The 23,836-nt window shown below is 33.3% G+C and overlaps 1 protein-coding gene across 1 annotated transcript; it reads left to right on the forward strand.

The window, feature by feature from the left end:
• Positions 1-12,618: 12,618 nt before the first annotated feature.
• Positions 12,619-22,109, forward strand: LOC144444766 (chitinase domain-containing protein 1-like). The gene is made up of 12 exons (XM_078134296.1): positions 12,619-12,899; positions 14,178-14,333; positions 15,079-15,211; positions 15,636-15,683; positions 16,241-16,347; positions 16,631-16,692; positions 17,142-17,234; positions 17,825-17,923; positions 19,590-19,742; positions 20,546-20,623; positions 21,400-21,433; positions 21,922-22,109. Exons 1-12 carry the CDS (start codon positions 12,789-12,791, stop codon positions 22,018-22,020), a joined length of 1,173 nt encoding a protein of 390 aa, XP_077990422.1. The 5' UTR covers positions 12,619-12,788; the 3' UTR covers positions 22,021-22,109.
• The last annotated feature ends 1,727 nt before the right edge of the window (positions 22,110-23,836 follow it).

A 23,836-nucleotide genomic window follows, 5' to 3' on the forward strand; every position in this document is an offset into this window, starting at 1 on the left:
TATGATCAGATAGTAATATTTGTCATACATACAATAGACTGTGAACTATTATATAAGCACTAAATATTAAGGTTGTGTTGTAATAAGTGTCACATACACATTGAATCAAATTCCTGAAAATAATAATCATGTAATCATTTTTATTCATTGGAAGATTATGATGATTAGATTATTTGTTCATTACTTGATAGTATTTCACAGTTTATCTTGAGTTTGGCTGAATTTCTTTAATATTTGACTTTCTGTTTTTTTTATTTATCTAAAGGTTACACTTTCGTATAAACCTTATTTTGTTATTATTTCTGTAGTTGATATATTTACTAGTTTGTTTTAGCACCAAACACTTATTGCAGAAAATCCAATGAAGAAATGTAGTTTTCTTAACGGATGCAATAAAGATTCTATACTATTCTATTTATAAGATCTGAGCTAATAATAAGTCTTGCATTTTATCATTTTCATAGGATATAAAGCAGCAGAAGAAATTGACATTGAAGAGATTTATGCTGCAATGGATGAAGGTTTATTAGATGCAGAAGATATTTATGAAGCCTTTGATGATGTTATACCTTCTGCCAGACCACCAAGTCCTTCTCCACGGCCTAAGTCCGCAGATCGTTCTCTACCTCCACTGCCACCTACTCCAACACACAAAGCTCAACCTATGCATCTACGAGCACTTCCTCCTAATCCTCCGACTGATAGTGGTGATGTGTATGCTGTAGAAGGTCCAGGTGGTGCTGATTTCTATGATGATGCAAGTACAGGAGTAAGGCCTATCATTCCACAAGGACAACGACAAACACCAAAGTCAAATGTGAAACCTAATAAAAAGGGCATTAAGGCACTACCTACAACTCCACAAGAGCCAGATGAAGAATATGAAGTTTTTGATAACTATGATAAGAAAGTCACTCCTGCACCCCCTCCAACTAAAAAAGCTCAACCGAAAAAGCAACCAAAGGGTAAGAAAGCACCACCTAAAAAGCTACCACCCCCACCGGTTGAGGATGAGGAGTATGAACTTGTTAGTCCTTATGAGGATAGAGTTCCTGCGATACCACCAAGAGAAGTTGCCCCTAGAGGCAAGCCACCTCCAGAATGGGGTGAAACATATGAAGTAGTTGGAGATGAAGGACCAGCACCACATGTGTTACCAAGGAAACCGCTTCCACAAAAGAAACCACCAAAGTCTAAAGTGCCTCCTGTGACACCACCAGAACAGCTTGATGTATATGAAGTAATGGGAAATCAGGATGACACGTATGAACCAATGGACTTATCAGATGGAAAACAAAACCCGGATCCATATCATAATCTACCCAATGTTGGTCCTCGTGCTAGAGATGGAGATATGGTGTATAGGAATCTACCTGGATCAAAATACCAACAGTCTCATCCAGAGGGTGGATATGTTCGTATGGCACTCAAAAAATAACGCTGTGGAATTACATTTTCTGAAAATGAAAAAAACAGATAATAGTGAGACAGAATATGATTTATAATGTGCCTAATCTGTGCAAACAAAGCACAAGGTGCTGATGACACATGGTCATAATAGAAGATGAAAAGGAATTCTTCTATTGACTATTATTCATGTTTGTGCTGGATATCGTGAGTTCACAAATTGTCCTAACTGAGTTCACAAATTGTTCTTACTGAGTTGTCAAATTGTCCTTACTGAAAGAGTTATTAAAAGTGAGTGACAAATACAATTTAAAATGGCCAGTAAGGTGGTATCCAACAGTGGTATCTGATTGGTTAGCAAGATATTAGTCTACCATGATATGTAAGATGCTGAGATATTGGCTGATGACAAGTTACAAACTTAAAAATAGAGATGGAGACATTCAGAGATTTCAAGAATTTATCCAAGAGTTTCCTGTAACATAATATCATTTACAAATTGGTCATGAAGGAGTTAATTACATTGGGATGTAACTCACCAAGGGATTGGTCAATGAAGGGGGAGGGGTCATATTATGTAAAACTGCAAATGATTGGCCAATGAAAGGGTTACATACAATAGGATTTAACACACCAAGGGATTGGTCAGTTAATTGGATGTTGTATTATACAAGACAACACATGATTTGTCAGTGAAGGGGTTGTTTGTTATTGTATATAAGACAGCAAAGCATTGGTTAGTGAAGGGGGAGGGGAGTTGTCAGTCATGTTATGTAAGACTGTAAGTGATTAGTTATTGATTACAGAAGTGTTTTATTCACCAATTAACAATTTGTTATCAACTCATCTTCATGAAACAGAACACACCTAGTATTATGTAAATAACATTTCTGTATAGCCAATCATACTCAAGATGCACTTTTTTGTAAAATGCTATATTTTGTCACCTTGTAACTACCTCCTAGTTAAATTGACCTCTTACTACTCTATTTAAGATTTGAAAGCCAGGAATTCCATTCCAGCTTCTGATATAAATTGTATTATCTAATCAGTAGAGTAAATATTACATAGGATTATTCTTTTTTTTCTTGGCCACTTTTTTCTATAATTCTGCAGAGCCAACAAATTTTTACAACTTAATTTTAATCCGAAAATTATTTTTAATTAATTTTAATTTTAATGCCTTAAAGACATTGGGGGGGGGGGGGGGGTGCAAGAGGAGAATACTTAGAACTCAATAAATTGAGAAAATGTGTCTCCTTCTAACTCATAACGAAGTATCTTTTATACTAAACAGAAGATTGCCAACATATCACGTCAGTAATGACTGCTGAGATAAGTGCCAAGTAATAATGAGGAATCTCATATCATATTTTGACTAGGAAAAGGAATTATGAAATTTGAATTCCTTTTTGTGGTAATATTTTTTACATATATATAATGCAGAAAATGTAGATTGTAGAATATATACATGTAGGTGATGCTCTTTTTATCTAAAAAAAACACAAAAATATAAAAAAATGAATTATTTTTTCATCAAAAATTAGGGATCCGTATCAGTAATATATATTTTTAGTTGAAGTTTTTGAAACACAATTTGATAATTTGATAGGAAGGAAATGATAGTTTGTATCAGACCTCCCTAATAACGCCAGTAATCATGATATTTTTCGAGTTGGCAGTGATGTTGGTGGAGTCTAATTTTGAGATGTTGAATACATCGATAAGAGTAATGATAGTATAGTGCTGCTGTGTACATGTAGTTACAATTATTATATAAACTATTAATACTTCATCTAATCTAAGATTGGTATCAAGTTTTAGATTATATGCAATGATAATCTCATTATATATATAATATTTATATTTATTCTAGACTGTTGAATTACAAGAGCTGTGGTTTGCAAAATTGTTTTCATAATATCAAGTCATAATTCTAATACACTGTGTCTATAAAAATATAGTGATTGTAAACAACATTATTTAATGACATTTGTTTGCATGATTTACAGTAACGGGAAAGAAACTCAATTTTGACCTTTTTGTGCAATAATTTTATCTAAACATTAAATTCAATTTTTCTAGCAAAACGTTAAAGAGATTAGATTTGATAAAACTGCAATCATGGAACTGTAATTGTTAAAAAGAAACTGTCATTTTCACAAACTAAAGGGGAAAGTTGCTGCAAGTAATTTTCATAAAATGTTGGTAGTACAGTGATCATTGCTAGGAGTAGTTTACTAAAAAAAACCTCGATAATATGAATATTTCGTTTCCTACTAGTACAGTACTAATGTTATTAATAATGAATAAATTTAATTTGTTAAATTTAAATTTTTTCTTGGCACTAATATCTTCAACTTCAAACACTATGAAAAATCACATTTGGCTAAATCTTTCCACTTGGGGTGAAGTTTGTGGTGTTGTATTAAAATGTAGTGAATATGAGGCCACCTTGGACCTAATTTACTTATGATGACATCTTCCCTGGGTGCTCCTTTTGTCTTCTATTACTCATGGACATATAGGTGATTGTCAGGTGTGGTCAAAGGTGACTTGGTAAAAGCTAGGTTTTTAACCAATCAGGAGGGCCCTTTCAAAGGGTTTTGTTTATTTTTAACCAATCAGGAGGAACCTTTCAAAGGGCTTCATATTAAACCAAAGTCAGTATATGTCTTTATACTAGAATGCCTAAATGGGTTGGTGCAAACAACATGCACTGTTCTATGTCAGTTTACTTGATTTAAGCTCGGTGTTTGTCAGTCTTGATCAAAACTGTGGTTTATATTGACTAAACAGAATAGTAAAGTGTAACTTTCTGTTATGTTGGATTTGTCACTAATTTATTATGCAAGCAGAAGTGAACAACATTCATCATTGATACCATAACAATAACAGAACTCCAATAACTCATTCAATTGCAATATCTTAATATCTATAATAATTTCTAATAATTAATTTTATAATAATTTTATAATAATATTTGTAATTGCATGCCATGAAATCTAACAGTACTAATAGATAATATGATAAGTAATGTAAAGTGATGTTGGAGTTTCACAAGCTCCGATTCAGAGTTGCACTCTACTGGTTAGGAATTGAAGGTATGTATGCATGTCATGACCTTGCCTGTTTAGCTTGAAGGGATCCACACTACTAATACAGTAAATGTACCATATAATGTAATAGGGAACTTGCAATCCTGCCATGTTGAATGTTGCATCATGGGAAATGTGATGATAAATACTAATGAATTGGTATTGTAAACAATACTGTTACATTGTTTGCAGCCATGAATGATCAATTCATAGTTACCCTGACGATTGTGGGAGTTTTTTTTATCGGGAGCTCCAGATTAGGTATTACGATAACCACCATGACAGATAATCCCATAGTCCTTTGTATCTGAGCATGCTCAGTCTGGATTGCAAGTTCCCTATTCTATAGAATTGTACAATTTCATACAGTAAACATACAAGATAAAAAAATGACAGTTAGTTTTTAATTTTTGAAAATTTTGATTGTAATGATCTCAGTAAACAGGTTGATAAGGTTGGAACTTCAATAATTAGGATAATGTCCTTTGGTACATAACCAAGTGTTGTGTATCAAAGAACATTTACTCTTAGTAATTACTCTGTCAGTTATAGTGTGACAGAATTTGATTTCTTTGACATAACTGGAGAACCACCAATGAAGAAGAGCTCACTGTCTCTTCAAAATATTTGGGTTAGTAATGTATGGTTCATGCTGATATATTAATTATTATAGACAGGAGCTCAATGTAAAGTTATACCTAGTGTCAGTCAGGTACCGGTATATGTAGTCACTCTATGGGTTTGACAGTGGTTCCTTAAGCATACAACCATGTGTTGTTAAATTGGTAGTGTTAATGTTATGATTAGTAAGATTTTCAAATTAAGTCCATAATGTGTTAAAAGAAAGATGGAATAGAAAAAACACCAACACTCCTGAAACTATCAAAGTATCATTTTACACTTACAGGCATTATATAGTATGCCATGTTGTATGCAAATATACTTCATTTACTTAACCCATTAAAGGCTAATACCCTATGTATAGGGTGTAATTACATAGAGTTACAGAAACCAAGTCATTCAAGGGTTAATCTATACACTAGAGCTAATCAGATTAGTAGACCTTGTTTTAGTAGAAAAAGAAGATGACGTACTTTTAAAATCAAAATTATCAATTTCATACTCACAGGCATACATATACACCAAGTAGCATATTGGGAATGAAAAATACACTGAAATCTTCCAGAACCTGTTTCCAAACAATTCACTTATCCCCACATAGCATGACAATTAATATGTCATGTAGTATACTTTAATTTTGACTGATCAATATTTATATTTAACCAGATAGATTGTAAGGAACAATAGGTAATATACATCATGTTTTCCAACCACAATTTACCTTAGCCACCATTTAACAATTTATAATGTATGAAATGAGAAATGTGTCCTTAACTCTTCATCACACTTATGTAGGCCTATCACTTCAAGAACGTAACTGTAATAGAATACAAGTTGATACTTGACGCCATTGTATATAGTAGTAATAGTGAAGTTACCTTATTGGAATCTAGTTTGTGAAGTAATATATGTATGACTGTTACAAATACTACTGTCAGGTGATTCCACCAAATACTACTGTCAGGTGATTCCACCAGGAGGTCACCTGACCAAAACGGCATAACATCATTACGCTGATGACATCTGAGTAATTCGGATGAAAGCTACGTAGTCCTTCAAAAACTAGATTCCAATAAAATATTGAGCTTTCATATATTTACAAACTGAAATGTATCGATGTGTTAGTATCACACATTTTCTTTGTGATTTGGTAATTTGAATTTGATTTTAATCAGTTTATCTTTAAAACTGTACAACTTTAACTCTATTGATGGAAAGGAAGTTTTATAACTTAAGTTATGATGGTGGATCTCTGATCTTGTATCTTGAAGTAACAATATTTTTAGTTCAGTTTTAAGTGGCACAAACTTAGTTCATATGCTTTGTACTTGAGTGATTATACTTACATAAAACCTCAATTAAAGTATAATTCTGTATTGTATTAAAATGTTGCCTTCTAAGTTCTATGACATTACAATTGTCATCTGGCATTGTTAGAACAGTTAGTTGCATTGTAGGGATTGACATTTTATACATACACTAAATTACATCATTTGATTATTTATAAGTTATATCTTAATAGCACTGAGCAGTTCAGTCAAGTGCTTCTGTATGTAGAATACTGCAAGTACTTTTTAAATACGTGGCAAACATTATGCTAGATTGTAAGATATGTCGTACTGTTCTGCTCTATCAGGATGAGTGCTGACTGGCACAAATGTCTCTATCTTACAGACTAACATTACGCCTGAAAACATATAAACTCAGCTTGTGCCCCTTTCATAGAAGGCAATGATGGTGATCTGGGCAAGTTAGACACATTTCAGATTTACTTTTGATTTGCCAGGATTTAAAATTGCCTCGGTGAGTCTTAGTTTACTAATATATCTTCTTTGATATTACTCAATCACTGTTTTCAAATAGAAATATAATTATTTGACATAACAGGCTGATTTTTATCTGATGAATTCAGATTGCAATATGAATCCAATTCTTTTTTTATTGTACATCACTACTAACTCTCAAGACATTCTGACTCACTGTCTAAATGCTTGGTGTGCAACGCACAGGAAAATATTCCTTCAGGATTTGGATACAAAAAAATGCACCTTTTATCCTAGAAATTGACTTTACAAACAGGAGTTTTTTAAGTTTTTCTTTTATAAATAAAATCAAATTGTTGTTGGAGGAACGCTACCATTCAGAAGGAAAAGAAGAAAAGATTTTGATTGTAATTGCTTTTAATTTTGAATGAATGTAATTGTTGTGTAAAGATCTTACCTGTCAATTCTATTTTATTCTTCCAAAATACAGACATTTTGGTAAAACATGAAAAAGGTTTAATAATAAATTTGAAATGATCATTTAATATAATGAGAATATAATAATGTGCTAGTTGTATGAAATGAAAAAGAAAAATAATGTAAAAAATTGTCCTATAACATCTACTTTACCTTTTTCTGTCAAAGTCAGTCTTTCAGATTTCATGCCACGGAATGTGACTTGATCGGTGAAATAAATGTTATGTACATAGTAAGTAGAATTGTGTTCATAAAAATGTAAGTGTTTGAAGTCAGAGGAAACACTAGACTATAAAATGGAGTCATTGGGTGGCACTTGCATAGCTCTGCTTGCATGACAGGGTGGGTCTGTGATCGAGTCTGACTGCTATCACATGTATGGATAGTCTATTTCTATACATGTACATGTTACAATCTCCTTCACTATAGTCAAATGGATTTCTCTAGCACAGAAGTCTGTTTTTACCACCAACAGCAATACATTATGCTATTTGAATGTAATGGTATAAACATGATGATGTTATCACATCCTCATGTTATTTACATTCAAGATGGAGGTTGAGTTTGTAGTAAACTGAACAAAGTAACCAATTACGGTACAACCACCTGTCAGTGTGTGATGGATTATTCCTTCTCCAGCAGGAGATTTTAAGCTAGAGTTTAGTTTGATTATACACTAGAGAGTGTAGAGAATGACTACATGTATAGTTACTAGACTACTGTGTGGAATGGCAACCGTCAACATTCTGTCATGTAGACTACAGTCATCACAAATGGGGCTGGTACTGTCATCATACAGACATAGTCTAAAGTACACACACTTGACTATTGGGACACAATTCATTCCAGCCATTATATTTTACAGTCTAGATGAATACAAAATACATGAACATCACATTTCTAGTGCGCAAACTTGGATACAAAATATGTCCCTGCAGGTTTTTTTTACTTTGGTTACAAAGTATTTTGTACAGATTGAGTTGTTAAATTTTGACAAATTACATTACGTTATGATGCTTGTGAAAACTAAACATTTACACTTACTTTTGTATTTCACCCTTTTGTTCAATGTTTTCAATCTTACTAAACAAAAAATACTTCAATCTAGGGAAGTTGTGAAATTCATTGCTTTTAGATTTTGAAAATTAAATGGTTTCTTATCAAATCACTTCTGTTTAACAAACAGGACAAAATAGCCAAAAATGACAACTCTCTAAAAATTGTTTAATTCCACATATTTTATGTAGTTATGACTTGTGTGATACATTTTTCATAGCGTAATATGTACATTGATTTCATATTTGTGAATTATGCAGTAAAAATAATGATACAAGAGTTTTGGGAATGTGGTTATAACTGAATCAGTTTACTGAGGAACAGGACAATATGAGAGTATCGTAATAGCACATCAGCACAAAAAACAAGCTATTAAATAATACATCAACTTCAAGAGAATGTTTTTTTTTTGTTTTTTTTCATTGATAAATCATACATAAACAAAGTTAGATTGATGTTTTATATTAAAACACATGATAGATTGAGGAAAAATCACACCTAATCATATGACCTGTCAAAAGGTCAAAGGTCAGATATGCAGATGATAATCCTCAGTCCAAAGTCTTCTGTACAACAGATACATTTTATAAATAATATTTTCCTCAGTTTTTCATGTCTGTATGTTAATCTAACTTATTCATTTTAATATTTCATTATTTTTTACATATTACAATACTGACAAGATTTATCTTACATGCAAAGAAATTTACATGTTATGTTACATTATTTGTAGCCTTGGCAAGATGCCAACTTCTTGGTACTTGTTACTATTCTATGTAGAATGGTCGAACAACAACAACACAGCCATTCTTCATTCAGCTTTTTAAACAGTTGACAATTAACTTGTTTGGTATTTACCAACTAAATTAAATATTATCAACTAATTGTACAATACAATGACTGTAAAAAAAAATTAATTCCGAATACCATTGCAGAAGCATACATTGTTTTCAATAAAGGTAATAAATAAATATCACCTGTCTAACGTGATTTCTTATATAGATAGGACAGCAGTATTTGTATTTCACTGAGTTGTTTCAGTGATTGTTCAGTTTATGTCCCTCCACAGTCACCATAAAACTACAAATTAAATTATGTATTCAATGCTATATCTCTCACATTCAGTGATTATCAGTGATCATATTCATTTTGATAATTCAGAATAACATTTTGATGGAATGGATTACCTGTTTATTCAGGATCGAGTTACAAAACTATAAAAAGATTTTATTTTGATTCTCTAGGTCTATAATGCAACAAGTAATGAAATTGTTTACAACTTAGCCCCATGTAACATTTCAAATGTGAAAAGATGATCCATGGATATATGTGTGAATATATAGATGGACCTTAGACTCTCTTACAGTCTTGACCGGAGTTTAGGTTGTTTTGTATCCCGGGTTTTGTATGTACCGATATCTACTGCATAATTGTACTCGAATAGCCTTGTATTGTGCGCCCTCAACGATCACATAGGGCGAACCATTCGTTGACGTTATTGTGCGAAGCTCGTTCCGAGGACTGACTGTAAGCAATGGTAATATTAAAGCTAAGACGGGCTTAGATATCTGCACCCCCCCCCCCCACACACACACACACACAAATTGTGGATACTGGGAGGTCAGTAACAACATTTATCTCTCGTCTCTCCAGTCACCAGTGTGTGAACTTAAGGGAAAATGACTACTGGTCATAAGGACCGACAGGTAGCAAATACTGCTGGTCCTTAAGGAAAACTGCTGGTCCATATTCGATGCAGTTCACGTTCACGACCTATATTTATATACCCTCCATTTACAGATTAAATGATTTTGAACTTTAATATGATACAACATATCTTTAGATATACTAAAGCAAAAGAGAGTACAACGAATTGTTCACTATCCACTATTATTTCATAAAAGTTCCACTCACAGAGTCAACAAATAACTTGGAAGTAAATTTTGATTCACTACCAAGAAATATTTGACTCTATGAGTAGAGATTTTCATTTGTAACTATGAACCCCCAGAGACTATGAATATTCATTCTTGCATAATCTGTTCCTATAGACTATAGTGGTCTGAGACTGAATGTATTCATTACACCATAGAAATACATATCCATAGATTGTAGATAATATGGGTGAATGAATCAATAAATCTACATTATCTGCAATCTCTAAGAGATCACAGTCATCTCCTTCCTCTCTGTACGAGTCACTAAATTCTGAATCACATATCCAAAGTCAGATCCATCGTCTGTGGCAACAGCTGATGTAGCTTTCCAACTCTTAGCGAACGTAGACCCACAAATTCATCATGGCAGAAAGTTTTGTCGCATAACTACCCCTCTTGAAAACTGTGTATTCACTTTATTTCAATTTCCATCCACAAGAGTGACACGGAGCGGTTTCGTCTTCCTTCAAATATGTACTGAAGCCCCCCTCCCATAAAGCCGTACCCGTCTACCATACAGTGGTGTATTGAGTATCGTCTCTGACTCGACTGTTTGTGTAAGAAATCTGACCATGATGAAGAGAACTATGGATAAACATGTCTTACAATGCAAGTTTTTTTGACGTGGGAGCGTGATATGGTAACTGTACTGTAATGTGTCATCCACTATATGTACCCGTGTTTGGCATGATGCAGTAATTTTCCAGATACAACAATTGCAACAAAAATGCAACATTTCTAAGTTTATACGTTGATTACAACATGACAGGCATACATTATCATATGAACCAAATTGAAAGCAATCAGACTACGCATTTTTTTTTACTGTTTTACAAAAAAAATATCGTACTGAAGATATTTTACGAAGTGTACCTGCCTTCTTTATTAGTTAAACCACCCTTTTCAGAGTAGTTTATATGTTTTCCGTCAGTTTGTTTTGATCATGGCCACATACATGGGAACTCCGGTAAATTGATCGGGAAACCCGCTAACATTTACCGGCTTTAATACCAGCCTTTAAAAAACAGTGTCTGTTTAAATTCGTCTTCTTCTTCGGAAGTTCATTGCTGCCTTCTAAATATCGCCACATACTTTATAAATACAACGTGGAACTGTCTCAAACACATTAAAAGTTTCATACACTTAGAACAGTAAACTTTACAACAATTACTATATCATGGTGGGAAAAGACGCATGCGCTGAATGCGTAAAATGGGTCTGAATGTCTAAGACGTTCTGATTAGTCAAGACACAAATAATTGGAGAAATTCGGTCAATCATGTGTTTGCTAACATAATTTCATAAAGTAAATGCTGTATGCTACGTCATATGTAGACATGATATCAACATTGACAACAACACGTAGCGAGCTAGCTCTGTGTCGCTTGACTTGAACGAGATGATGTCGAGAGTAAAATAGGTAACACAAGATATATCTTTGAATAAATGTTATTATTTACTCCAAATTTCAGTTGGTCATAAGGACCGATACGTTGTTGTAATTCTGAAAAACTGTCGGTCCGAACGGAAATCTGTTGGTCTCGGGCCGAAGGACCGGCGTTAATTTCGCACGCTGCCAGTCACTGGAACTTTGTTTTAATATCCCCTTGCTAACTCACAGTATATGATTTCCATGGAAACTTATACAAAGCCTGGGATGTAAAGAAAGGAAAGAATAGTAAAGAAAAATGAGAGATTAAATAAAGTGAATTAAATCAATAAATGAAATGATATCGAGAGGAGCGAGATTAAATAAATACAATGTACTGTTGTCTTGGCAACAGTTACTATGGCCTGCATCCCCTGGGACTCAGTGACTGCGTCATCCCCCAGTGCACTGTATCCATCCTCTTGATATAATTTCAACTTTCTAAAATTCTATACTCCTGTATCTGTACGTTGGTGGTCGGACTTTCTCTAACTAAAAATGCAACAAACTCGTAAATGTTTACTGGATAGCCCGGTTGGTAATCATAGTTATTCAGATATAACCGTATATATTGACACAGATCGCCTCCCATTTAAAAGTTCCCGGACTTTTAATAAATAATTAATTGATTGTTGTCTCTTACCTCCACTATATGCCGCCACGCTTTTTTTGTCTTTGATAATTTTGTTATTGGTATTCGACTAGGTATATTTTCATAGCAACATAATCAGACACTGATAAAAGACATAAAAAGTATCTCAACTCGAAAAGTGAGGATTGGTATACGTGTAAGTCCAGACCGGAAGTTAACCAGTAGTTCTGGGAAAACAATATGGCAGCGCCCAGGTACGTTTAAAATCAAAATTGCAATAATATTTATGGCCGAATATCTATTCGAGTAAACGATTTTGGGTTGATCTTTTACTGTGAATGTTGTTCATACACGGCTAATCTTCCGTATAGGAGAGTTATCGGATAATATTCTCGCCATAATTCAAGGATGTTTGACAAAATGTTTGTAACTGTTTGTGTCGTCTGCATGATGGTGTTGTTGACCGACGTAACAGAAACGACGTTATCGTCTGGAAAGGGCAAAGACAAGAACGAGAAGGTAAGTAGATTTTTTAAAATCAGTTTTCGCTCTTATTATAACAGAAATGATATCAAGTTTTCCGATTGCAGAAAATTGAAATAGCAAAGGGGACCGTTTCCTATGTGGTCAAAACAAACGTTAACATCATTCTTAAATTTATGAAAACATTGTTAGCAATAATAGCATTAATATCACTGCATTCAATAATAATTCTTATCTCAATTCTCATGCAGTGCTATGGATGATATATTTAGATAAATTGTATTATCCTAAATGATTTATTTCCGAACTCGAATCTCAATTGAGATGCTACAACTGTTAGCTTTGGTTTGTATATATTATATTAGATGTTTATATGATCTTTAAAATTCAAGTCTAAAGTCAGTGATTTTGCCGAGGAGAATATTGTTGAACTTAGAAGCTTAGTAAAAGACAGGGCAATGGAGAAATCTTTTAAACTCTCACAGAGTATGCTGCTGCTTAATACTTTGCATACTTATACATTTCTTAAAATTTTCACGTACCGCGATAGTAAAATCAATGTAAGGTCAGTGAGAACTGTAATGTGTAAAACAAGATTCCAAACAAAAGTATATAGTCTGCATCGAATCTAATTGATGTACAGAGATGAAATTTCAAATTCAAAGGAAGCCACCAACACAGTCATTAATAAATATCTCTTCATATATTTGTTGATCAATCACATAATTCTGTCCAATGATTAGTTAGTATTTATTGGCTACAGTTTAAGTAAAGTCAAAATGTATATTTGTCAGCTCATGATGCTACTTGTATACTGTTTACTTCATTTGTACCAGTTTGAGTTTAACTCATTTGCATGAACAACTTTTGGTTCATAATTTCTCATTGACAGGATTGACCTATACAGGACGAAGAGATGATTCGATACCTTATTGTCTATAACATCTAGACTTTATGTTACTGTGAAATAGTACTACATTTTCACATGAATTTTTTTTTCACTGTTTTCACTGCAGTATTTGTTTGCTTAAAAAAAAAAGAATATCCCTAAGAAATTCTTTTTACCCATAGATACCACGAATACCTTCCTAAATTAGTGAAAATTAGGTCCAGAAACTTTGCAGTCTCAGTAAAAATCAAATCCCTTGAAATGTAGAATTTTAAAATCACATTTAGAGTAGAACCAGTACATAAACATGTATTGTCTTGATATCATAGAAACAGAATATTAAGTCCTATATTTTCTGTTTGAACTTGTATATCTCTGCTTGTGCAAATTATAATATTTGATATTTGTTTATTTGTTTACTATAGCCACCTGTCAAATTATCTGACCAAACTGTTGTGGAGAGAGGACTGGTCGTTGAAAATCCAAAAGCTAAAGATATCATCAAAGAATTCCAAAACTATTGTGTTAAAAAGAAGGACATCAAACAGTTTGATGGAGATATCCTTGGTTATGTTACCCCAGTAAGTTGTCAATCATTACTTTGATGAAGATGTACATCAATTTACTGAGTAATGTTACTGCAGTAAATTGTTACACTTTGAACTTGACGGTAGTTTTCTTCGCACTGTTGCATTACTAAGTTTATGAACAATGTAATTAAGATATTACCATAACAATCTTACTACAGACAGTTAGTTTAAAACACTTTGGTAATGAAATTATTGCCAATGTAGTAAGTTTTCAAAAACTTTGATTCTTGGCCACGTAACAGCAAAGCGTGTTCATTTAGTGGGCTTATGTATGAAGTGTTATTTTCAATTTTCAGGACATAATTAGATTCTTTAAGAAACTAGGGGGGGCTATATCAATTTGGTAGTCGTCATCGTAGGTTATCCATATTGCTCTGTTAAGACAATACGTAACCTGAGACTAGATGAGATGACTCCCTAAGTTGGCTAACTTTTAAATGGGTTGCTTGAACCACTCTCTCATTGACTATTTCAGAGTATTTTCAACTCGCCATAACTTTCATCATAGTCCACCATTTTAGATACTGTAAAGACACAAATGTCTACTGGTATTTTTCAAATGCAATTTGGGTAAACAAGTAGTAATTTAAAGTTTGAAATTCAAACATACTCAGGGAGTTGTCTTGTCTCAGTCGTCTCATTTTAAAAAAAAAGTTTATTAGTATTGCTGGGTTTTGGTGAAAAAATAGAATTAACATTTAACCATTAATGACTTTGTAATTCTGTATCATTTCAGTGGAATAACCATGGTTACGACGTGGCTAAAATCTTTGGTAATAAATTCACATATATCTCACCAGTCTGGTTACAAGTCAAGATGGCAACAGAGAATGGATACTTTATACAAGGTGGTCATGACATTGATCAAGGTTAGGTTACAATTTTATTACTGTGTATGGAATTGTATTACTGTGTATGGATTGTATTACTGTGTACGAAATTGTATTACTGTGTACGGAATTGTATTACTGTGTATGGAATTGTATATTGCAAACTTGTGTTTCCAATAACTGATACATATGATAACTTGTGTTTCCAATAAAATCATGTTTCACTAACAATTAATGAGGTTGTGTAATTCATGATGTTTCCGTGCCACTACTTTGGGTATCTATGCTCCAGATATGGATCTTGCAGACCCCAGTGACCTACATGTATGCCTTAGGGTCATTCTAAAGTCAGGCCCTTCCACCGTACAACCTCAGTCCACAAAAACCCATATCCAAACTATAAAGATTATATCTTCTGTATCGACATCATTTCATTCAATTCGTATTCTACTTCCTGTTTCAGGTTGGATAGCTGATGTTAAACGAAAAGGGAAAAGAAACGTGAAACTACGTAAGTTATTCAAACTTTTATTTTCCTGCTCATATTGCATTGAGTAGTAGTACAGGTATATTTTGGTGTACATTTATACATTCTTGTCCTAAACCACAGCCTCTTTCACGGCACATTCTAAGACGTCTAAATCATGGTCTTGACATGTCACCTTGTCGCAGAAAAAATATCAGGTCTGCGAGAATGCATACAGATCAGTATGTAGTAGTATTTAATGTACTATGAATACAAATCCAGTATGTAGTGAGAAAAATGCTCATATAATGACAATTTAATGTATTTTAATGTCATGTGTTTACAAGTATACCAAAAAAATCTTCTCAATTTCTTGATTTTTTTTTGAAATATTTGCATTTAGGGGTACATAACAAATTATGGTTTTAATCCTACATTGAACTATTGATCTCACCCCTAACTAAAGTGAAGAGTTAAAATAACTTGCCAATAAATTAACATTGTACTTTCTAATTGTATTAAAATTGTCATGAGTTTCTTTGGACAATTTGCAGTTTGTTTTTAAGGTCTTCAACTGAAATAAGTCAAATGTTCTATTTTAGTTCCTAGGTTACTGTTTGATGGTTGGACACCTCAAGATTTTAAATCATTGTTTTCAAAAGAGAAGTATATGCAGCACCTTGCAGAGACTGTGGTGGAATTTTACAAGGTAAGTATATGCAGCACCTTGCAGAGACTGTGGTGGAATTTTACAAGGTATGATATACTGATATCTCAGTTTAAGAAAATAGACAACAGTGTTGTGTTGTGTTGTGTTGTGTTGTGTTGTGTTGTGTTGTGTTGTGTTGTGTTGTGTCGTGTCGTGTCGTGTCGTGTCGTGTCGTGTCGTGTCGTGTCGTGTCATGTTGCATTGCATTGTGTTGTGTTGTGTTGTGTTGTGTTGCATTGTACCATGATATTATTCCTTTCTATAACTTTCCATTATATTACAGAAAGAAAACTTTGATGGTGCTGTGTTAGAAATTCTTAGCCAGATGCCAGGACAAAAGAAAGAGTGAGTAGAAATAGTGTGATCCTGTAATAGTATGGATATATGGTTTTCTGTACGATGTTAACTAACATGTATTATTGTACTTACTGGACATTCTACTCATGTGATAATTGTGATGTCACAAAAGCTCTTCTACAGCCCGACATTGTTAACTTGTAGTGTGTGTTGTAAGGTTATAAGCTGTGTGCATTAATATGTGATACCTATACAGAGCAAACGTCAGTACTGATCTGGTCATAGGCTAGGCAGAGGGCAGAGAAGGGATGAATACGAAAGGAGTTACAAGTTGAGGCAGGTTATCATTGTACCTGATGGGGAGTTCACTGATATCATAACATATTTACAAAGTGTCATTCATAAGCCCTTATTTCTACACATCAAGGATTTCTAAGACCAAAATGAAGATGCAATTTTTAATTTTGATAATCTTTACTTTACTCTGTTATTGACAGGGATGCCATTCATTTAATAGCTGACTTAGCAGATGCATTTCATCAGGAAGACATGATATTTATTTTAGTAATATCCCCACCTGTCACACAAAGGTATGGAGCAAGGTCTTGATATTTCAGAATCAGAATCAAGTTCTACCAGAGGAAATCTGCTGGTTCTCCTCTCATCCTGATCATCACCAACAAAACTGTTATAAATATTCACTTATTCCTCAGACACAGTGTGTGTACATGTACGTGTACATGTATATACAGACTTGTCCACTATTTACATTTATTTAATGGTTTCTATGGTACATCCAGTCATCCTTTTCCTGAAAATCTTCCAGAACTAAATCCTTGTGTCATTAATTTGAGCAGTAGCAAAAATAAATTCTTATAAGTCTCCAAGACTTTGTAGAACATCTATTGGACATTAAAAATCCATAAAAATTGTACATACTTACAAATGTTATTATCAAGTGTAGCATCTATGCAAGACCTACCTGTACAAGGTCCTCTGCAATTCTTTACACTCATCTTTGTTCAATTCAACAAGACAGACTTGTATGGGGGAGGGACGAGTTCAAACTATATCTGTCAGGAAGATTAATACAGTATACCATATCTGGAAATTATTGCAGATTGCACATCACATCAAAACTAACTTTTTTTTTATTGACTGTATTTCTCACTTTCAACAGCAATACACCTGGTATGTTTGTCAAAGAAGATTTTGATATACTGTCTCCTGTAGTGGATGCATTTAGTTTAATGACATATGACTTTTCCTCACCACAAAGGTAAGAACCAGTCTGTTATCACATCAAATGACATATGACTTTTCCTCACCACAAAGGTAAGAACCAGTCTGTTATTACATCAAATGACATATGACTTTTCCTCACCACAAAGGTAAGAATCAGTCTGTTATCACATCAAATGACATATGACTTTTCCTCACCACAAAGGTAAGAACCAGTCTGTTATCACATCAAATGACATTATGATTTTTCCTCACCACAAAGGTAAGAACCAGTCTGTTATCACATCAAATGACATATGATTTTTCCTCACCACAAAGGTAAGAATCAGTCTGTTATCACATCAAATGACGTCATGACTTTTCCTCACCACAAAGGTAAGAATCAGTCTGTTATCACATCAAATGACGTCATGACTTTTCCTCACCACAAAGGTAAGAATCAGTCTGTAGTCACATCAAATGACATATGACTTTTCCTCACCACAAAGGTAAGAATCAGTCTGTAGTCACATCAAATGACATATGACTTTTCCTCACCACAAAGGTAAGAACCAGTCTGTTATCACATCAAATGACATATGACTTTTCCTCACCACAAAGGTAAGAATCAGTCTGTTATCACATCAAATGACATATGACTTTTCCTCACCACAAAGGTAAGAATCAGTCTGTAGTCACATCAAATGACATATGACTTTTCCTCACCACAAAGGTAAGAACCAGTCTGTTATCACATCAAATGACATATGACTTTTCCTCACCACAAAGGTAAGAATCAGTCTGTAGTCACATCAAATGACATATGACTTTTCCTCACCACAAAGGTAAGAACCAGTCTGTTATCACATCAAATGACATATGACTTTTCCTCACCACAAAGGTAAGAATCAGTCTGTAGTCACATCAAATGACATATGACTTTTCCTCACCACAAAGGTAAGAACCAGTCTGTTATCACATCAAATGACATATGACTTTTCCTCACCACAAAGGTAAGAACCAGTCTGTTATCACATCAAATGACATATGACTTTTCCTCACCACAAAGGTAAGAATCAGTCTGTTATCACATCAAATGACATATGACTTTTCCTCACCACAAAGGTAAGAATCAGTCTGTTATCACATCAAATGACATATGACTTTTCCTCACCACAAAGGTAAGAATCAGTCTGTAGTCACATCAAATGACATATGATTTTTCCTCACCACAAAGGTAAGAACCAGTCTGTTATCACATCAAATGACATTATGACTTGCCTCACAACAAAGGTAACAAATGTCAATATTGACTTCAATGCTTTGATCAAATTTCCAAGCATGTAGATTTGGTTATGTTCAAAACCCAATCTGTGGAATCTATATAAACCTGGCCCTAAACTCACCCATAGGTTGGGTAAAGCTTGCATACATACATTAACACCAGAATCAGGGCCTAACAGGCAAAGAGTTATACCCGATTTTAATTTCTATCCACAGACCTGGTCCTAAACTCACCCATAGGTTGGGTAAAGCTTGCACACATACATTAACACCAGAACCAGGGCCTATCAGGCAAAGAGTTTTACTTGATTTTAATTTCTGTCCACAGACCTGGTCCTATCTCACCCATAGGTTGGGTAAAAGCCTGCATACAAGCATTAGCACCAGAACCAGGGCCTAACAGACAAAGAGTTATACCTAATTTTAATTTCTGTCCACAGACCTGGTCCTAACTCACCCATAGGTTGGGTAAAAGCCTGCATACAAGCATTAGCACCAGAACCAGGGCCTAACAGACAAAAAATCCTACTTGGTTTTAATTTCTATGGTTACCAATATCAAGGACATTATATGGAACCTATACTAGGAAACAAGTAAGTGATCAAGAGTTGAAATTTGTGTTCATAACCTTGTAATCAAATTTAAGACTGTATATATTAGAGAAGTTAGTGAATTGTTCAAACCATGTTGTGTTATTTGTATGACAAAGAGTATCCTGGACTTAAAGGCCCATAATTCAATTCCAAGGTTGTCACATGACTGCTATGTCATCACTGAAGCCAAAGGATTCAATAAGATCTGTCTTTTGTTGAGGACCAAACTTTTTACTTCAGCTCAGCTAGAAATACTGTCAATATCCACTGTCATCTAAGGAATTACAATGCATTGTTTATCAAACATTGTATGATGTCATTATAAATTTTGCATGTTTTATGATGTCATAATAAATTTTGCAAGTTTTATGATGTCATAATAAATTTTGCATGTTTTATGATGTCATAATAAATTTTGCATGTTTTATGATGTCATAATAAATTTTGCATGTTTTATGATGTCATAATAAATTTTGCATGTTTTATGATGTCATAATAAATTGTGCTTGTTTTATGATGTCATAATAGAATGTGCATGTTTTATGATGTCATAATAAATTGTGCATGTTTTATGTCATAATAAATTGTGCATATTTTATGATGTCATAATAAATTTTGCATGTTTTATGATGTCATAATAAATTGTGCATGTTTTATGTCATAATAAATTTTGCATATTTTATGATGTCATAATACATTTTGCATGTTTTATGATGTCATAATAAATTTTGCATGATTTATGATGTCATAATAAATTGTGCATGTTTTATGATGTCATAACTAATAGATTGTTATCTTTGTAGATATATTGAAATACTAATGAAACACAAACCTAAAGTGAAATGGGATTCAGTTGTAGCAGAACACAGTATTGAATACAAGTAAGTTGATTTCAAGTATTCTAATTACAGTTGACTTTAGGTATTAAAATTATTTTTATGCGTGTGTGTGTGTGTGTGTGTGTGTGTGTGTGTGTGTGTGTGTGTGTGTGTGTGTGTGTGTGCGTGTGTGTATAAGTTGATTTTAAGTATTATAATTATTTTGAAAGTGTATAAGTTGACTTTAAGTATTGGAACTACTTTCAAAGTGTTTACTTGATTTCAAGTATTCTAATTACAGTTGACTTTAATAGGTATTAAAATTATTTTTATGTGTGCAAAATGTATGTATGTGCGCGCGTACGTGTGTGTGTGTGTGTGTGTATAAGTTGATTTCAAGTACCGGTATACTAATTACTTTGAAAGGGTGTATAAGTTGACTTTAAGTATTAGAACTACTTTCAAAGTGTTTACTATTAATTGACTTTAGGTATTAAAATTATTTTTATGTGTGTGTATAAGTTGATTTCAAGTATTATAATTACTTTGAATGTGTGCATAAGTTGACGTTAAGTATTAAAACTACTTTTGAAAGTGTAGAGTTGACTTTAGGTATTTACATTACTTTGAAAGTATAAATTGGCAATGAATCACTATATAAGTTGACAATTTTTATAATCCAGGGTCAAAGGTGACATGACCTAAGGTTTGAAAAAGATAATTTTTTGCATTGATAAAAGTTTGTTTTTTTACAATATTTCATAGTCATCTACATGATACCCAATATGTAACGCAAAGGTCACATTAATGTTTGTGTTCATTTGGGTTTTTTTACACAGAGGTGGTCATCAAATTTATTTTCCAACTTTACAGGTAAGTTCAGAAGTAAATACTATTACCAATGCAGTCACTGGTGATGTGATACAATGTGTATAACAAACGTGGAAACCTCAAACACTAGATAGTGGCATGGCAATCTGCATTTAAATTGTTAATTGAGAGAGCGCCCTCTATCAACAATGCAGTCACTGGTCATGTAATACAATCTTCAAAACAAAAGTGGAAAGCTCAAGCACTAGATAGTGGCATGGCAATCTCCATTTATAGTGTGCTTTTAGAGAGCGCCCGCTATCAACAATGCAGTCACTGGTCATGTGGTACAATGTTTGTAACATGGAAATACCAAACACCAGATATTGGCATATATATTCATATTAACACCATGTATCAATGAAAATTATAAACTTCACTGTGAGCAATGAGAAGTAGCACAGTGACAAACACAAATAATTGTTGTCGTAGCACTGAATATTTGTATTTATTTGTAAACTAATACTTGCACTGTTTTTTTCTATCTCCAGTCTATTCAGATTCGCCTTGATCTTGCCAGGGAGATGGGAACTGGTATTTCAATCTGGGAAACTGGACAAGGATTAGATTACTTTTATGATCTGTTATAGTACATGTATAGCATTGGTGAACATTATACTATATACAGTCAGACATGTATAACAACTTAAAGTGGCCATATGGATGAGAATTTGGTATTTATTTTGGATTTTTTTTGATAAAACAGCTTCACTATGTTTTTCTACCTGAAAAAATAATGTGAAATAACATATACCAAGTCCATGTTCACATCTCAATAAACAGCAAAACATTAAACAATGTGTAAAATGTTTGTTATTGTACGTACAATAACAAACTTTTTTTTACACTTTTTGCATCTTTTTGCAATGTATTGAGTTATGAACATGGACTTGGTATATGTTCTTTCGCATTATTTTTTCAAGTAGAAAAACATAGTGAAGCTGTTTTATCAAATAAAAATCCAAAATAAATACCAAATTCTCATCCATATGGTCACTTTAAATGAACAACTATGAGAAATGTCATTGTACTAGTATCAAACGTCCTCATAATCCAGTAAGATTTTATTGACTATTTAGAAAATTTGAGTGGTTGTGGAATCTTGTCAACTCATCACATGTTGGCAATAACTTTGAAATCACAGAGTGTCAACAAATTTGTGTTCCATTTCTCTAGACTGAGTCAAAACTATTAAATGAACTATCAAGATCAGTGAGACTGATGACAAGGTTTCATGTTGAGATAGACACAATAAAGATAACACACAAACATAACTTACACTGTGTGGGCTCTGTATTTAGTTACTGGTATAAACAGTAACTACTACACAAGGTATAATCTGTTGAAGTTCAAACAAAATCCTTGGTCATATCATTTACTAAATACAGAGCCCAAACAGAGTATAAGTAATCTTTGTGTGTTATCTTTATTGTGTCTATCTCAACATGAAACCTTGTGATTAAGCTCACTGATCTTGATAATTTATTTAAGGCAATAGCTTTGACTCAGTCTAGGGAAATGGACAAATTAATAGCTAACAATATGGTAAATGTTCTACAAACTATCAGTCAACCAAGCACTAACTATTAACAATCATGGTGTGAGTTGACAAGTTATCTGATCTGGGTAGATTTGAAGAACCATACACAATAATCATGAACTTAAGAAGTGTGATAATGAAATTCAGAGAACTTCAGATTCGTATTAATTTTACTCAGGTAAAGCATGTATCAAAGCAATATGATCTATGATACAAAAAACAACTCAAGCATTTCTTTTCATAAAAGGTTATATTTCTTGGATAATTCTGAAGGGATCATTTCTCAAAGCCAGTATACAAAGCAAGGATTTATTCAAAAAGCATTTCTGGCTCAAGTCCTGGAACTGGTCAGACTCTACCAATGTATATTACTGAGATAATTAGAATACCACATTATGTATGCATCATAATACCACGTTGTCCCTGACAATGCATCATTATGTGATTTGGTTTGAGTATGAATGTGGGTGAATATGTGAAATACGAGATGGTGATGCAGATGAATATTGTCAAGTCATCACCCACAATGGTAGCTATGGTATTAGTAGGATATACATCTCATTGGGTAATCCTTTACTGAAGGTTCATGGGCGATATAAGTCTTTTCACTATCCACAAACTCTTGACACTGTCAAATTAAAAAGCCAAAACACCTATTTTCCCACCTACTAAGTTGCAGACATACAAGTAAATTTGTAATGTGTGTTAATCATCAAGTAATATTATGGATTAAAAATGTCATCTTTTTAAATTTGAATGTCTTTTGTATGGTCCTTGTATGTGTATGTGTATGTGTATGTGTATGTGTATGTAATGGAGCTAACACAACCCCACAGTTCAATGACATCACCATACACTTCTATAAA

This window comes from Glandiceps talaboti, chromosome 13, assembly GCF_964340395.1.
Source record: "Glandiceps talaboti chromosome 13, keGlaTala1.1, whole genome shotgun sequence".
Classification (NCBI taxonomy): domain Eukaryota; kingdom Metazoa; phylum Hemichordata; class Enteropneusta; family Spengelidae; genus Glandiceps; species Glandiceps talaboti.

What these genes read in the sequence shown, in the direction of transcription:
- LOC144444766 (XM_078134296.1), top strand. Translation starts at nt 12,789, where the DNA reads ATGTTTGACAAAATGTTTGTAACTGTTTGTGTCGTCTGCATGATGGTG. An exon ending in TCCTTGGTTATGTTACCCCA is followed by an intron (nt 14,334 to 15,078) that starts GTAAGTTGTCAA and finishes GTATCATTTCAG; the next exon opens with TGGAATAACCATGGTTACGA. An exon ending in GAACACAGTATTGAATACAA is followed by an intron (nt 20,624 to 21,399) that starts GTAAGTTGATTT and finishes TTTTTTACACAG; the next exon opens with AGGTGGTCATCAAATTTATT.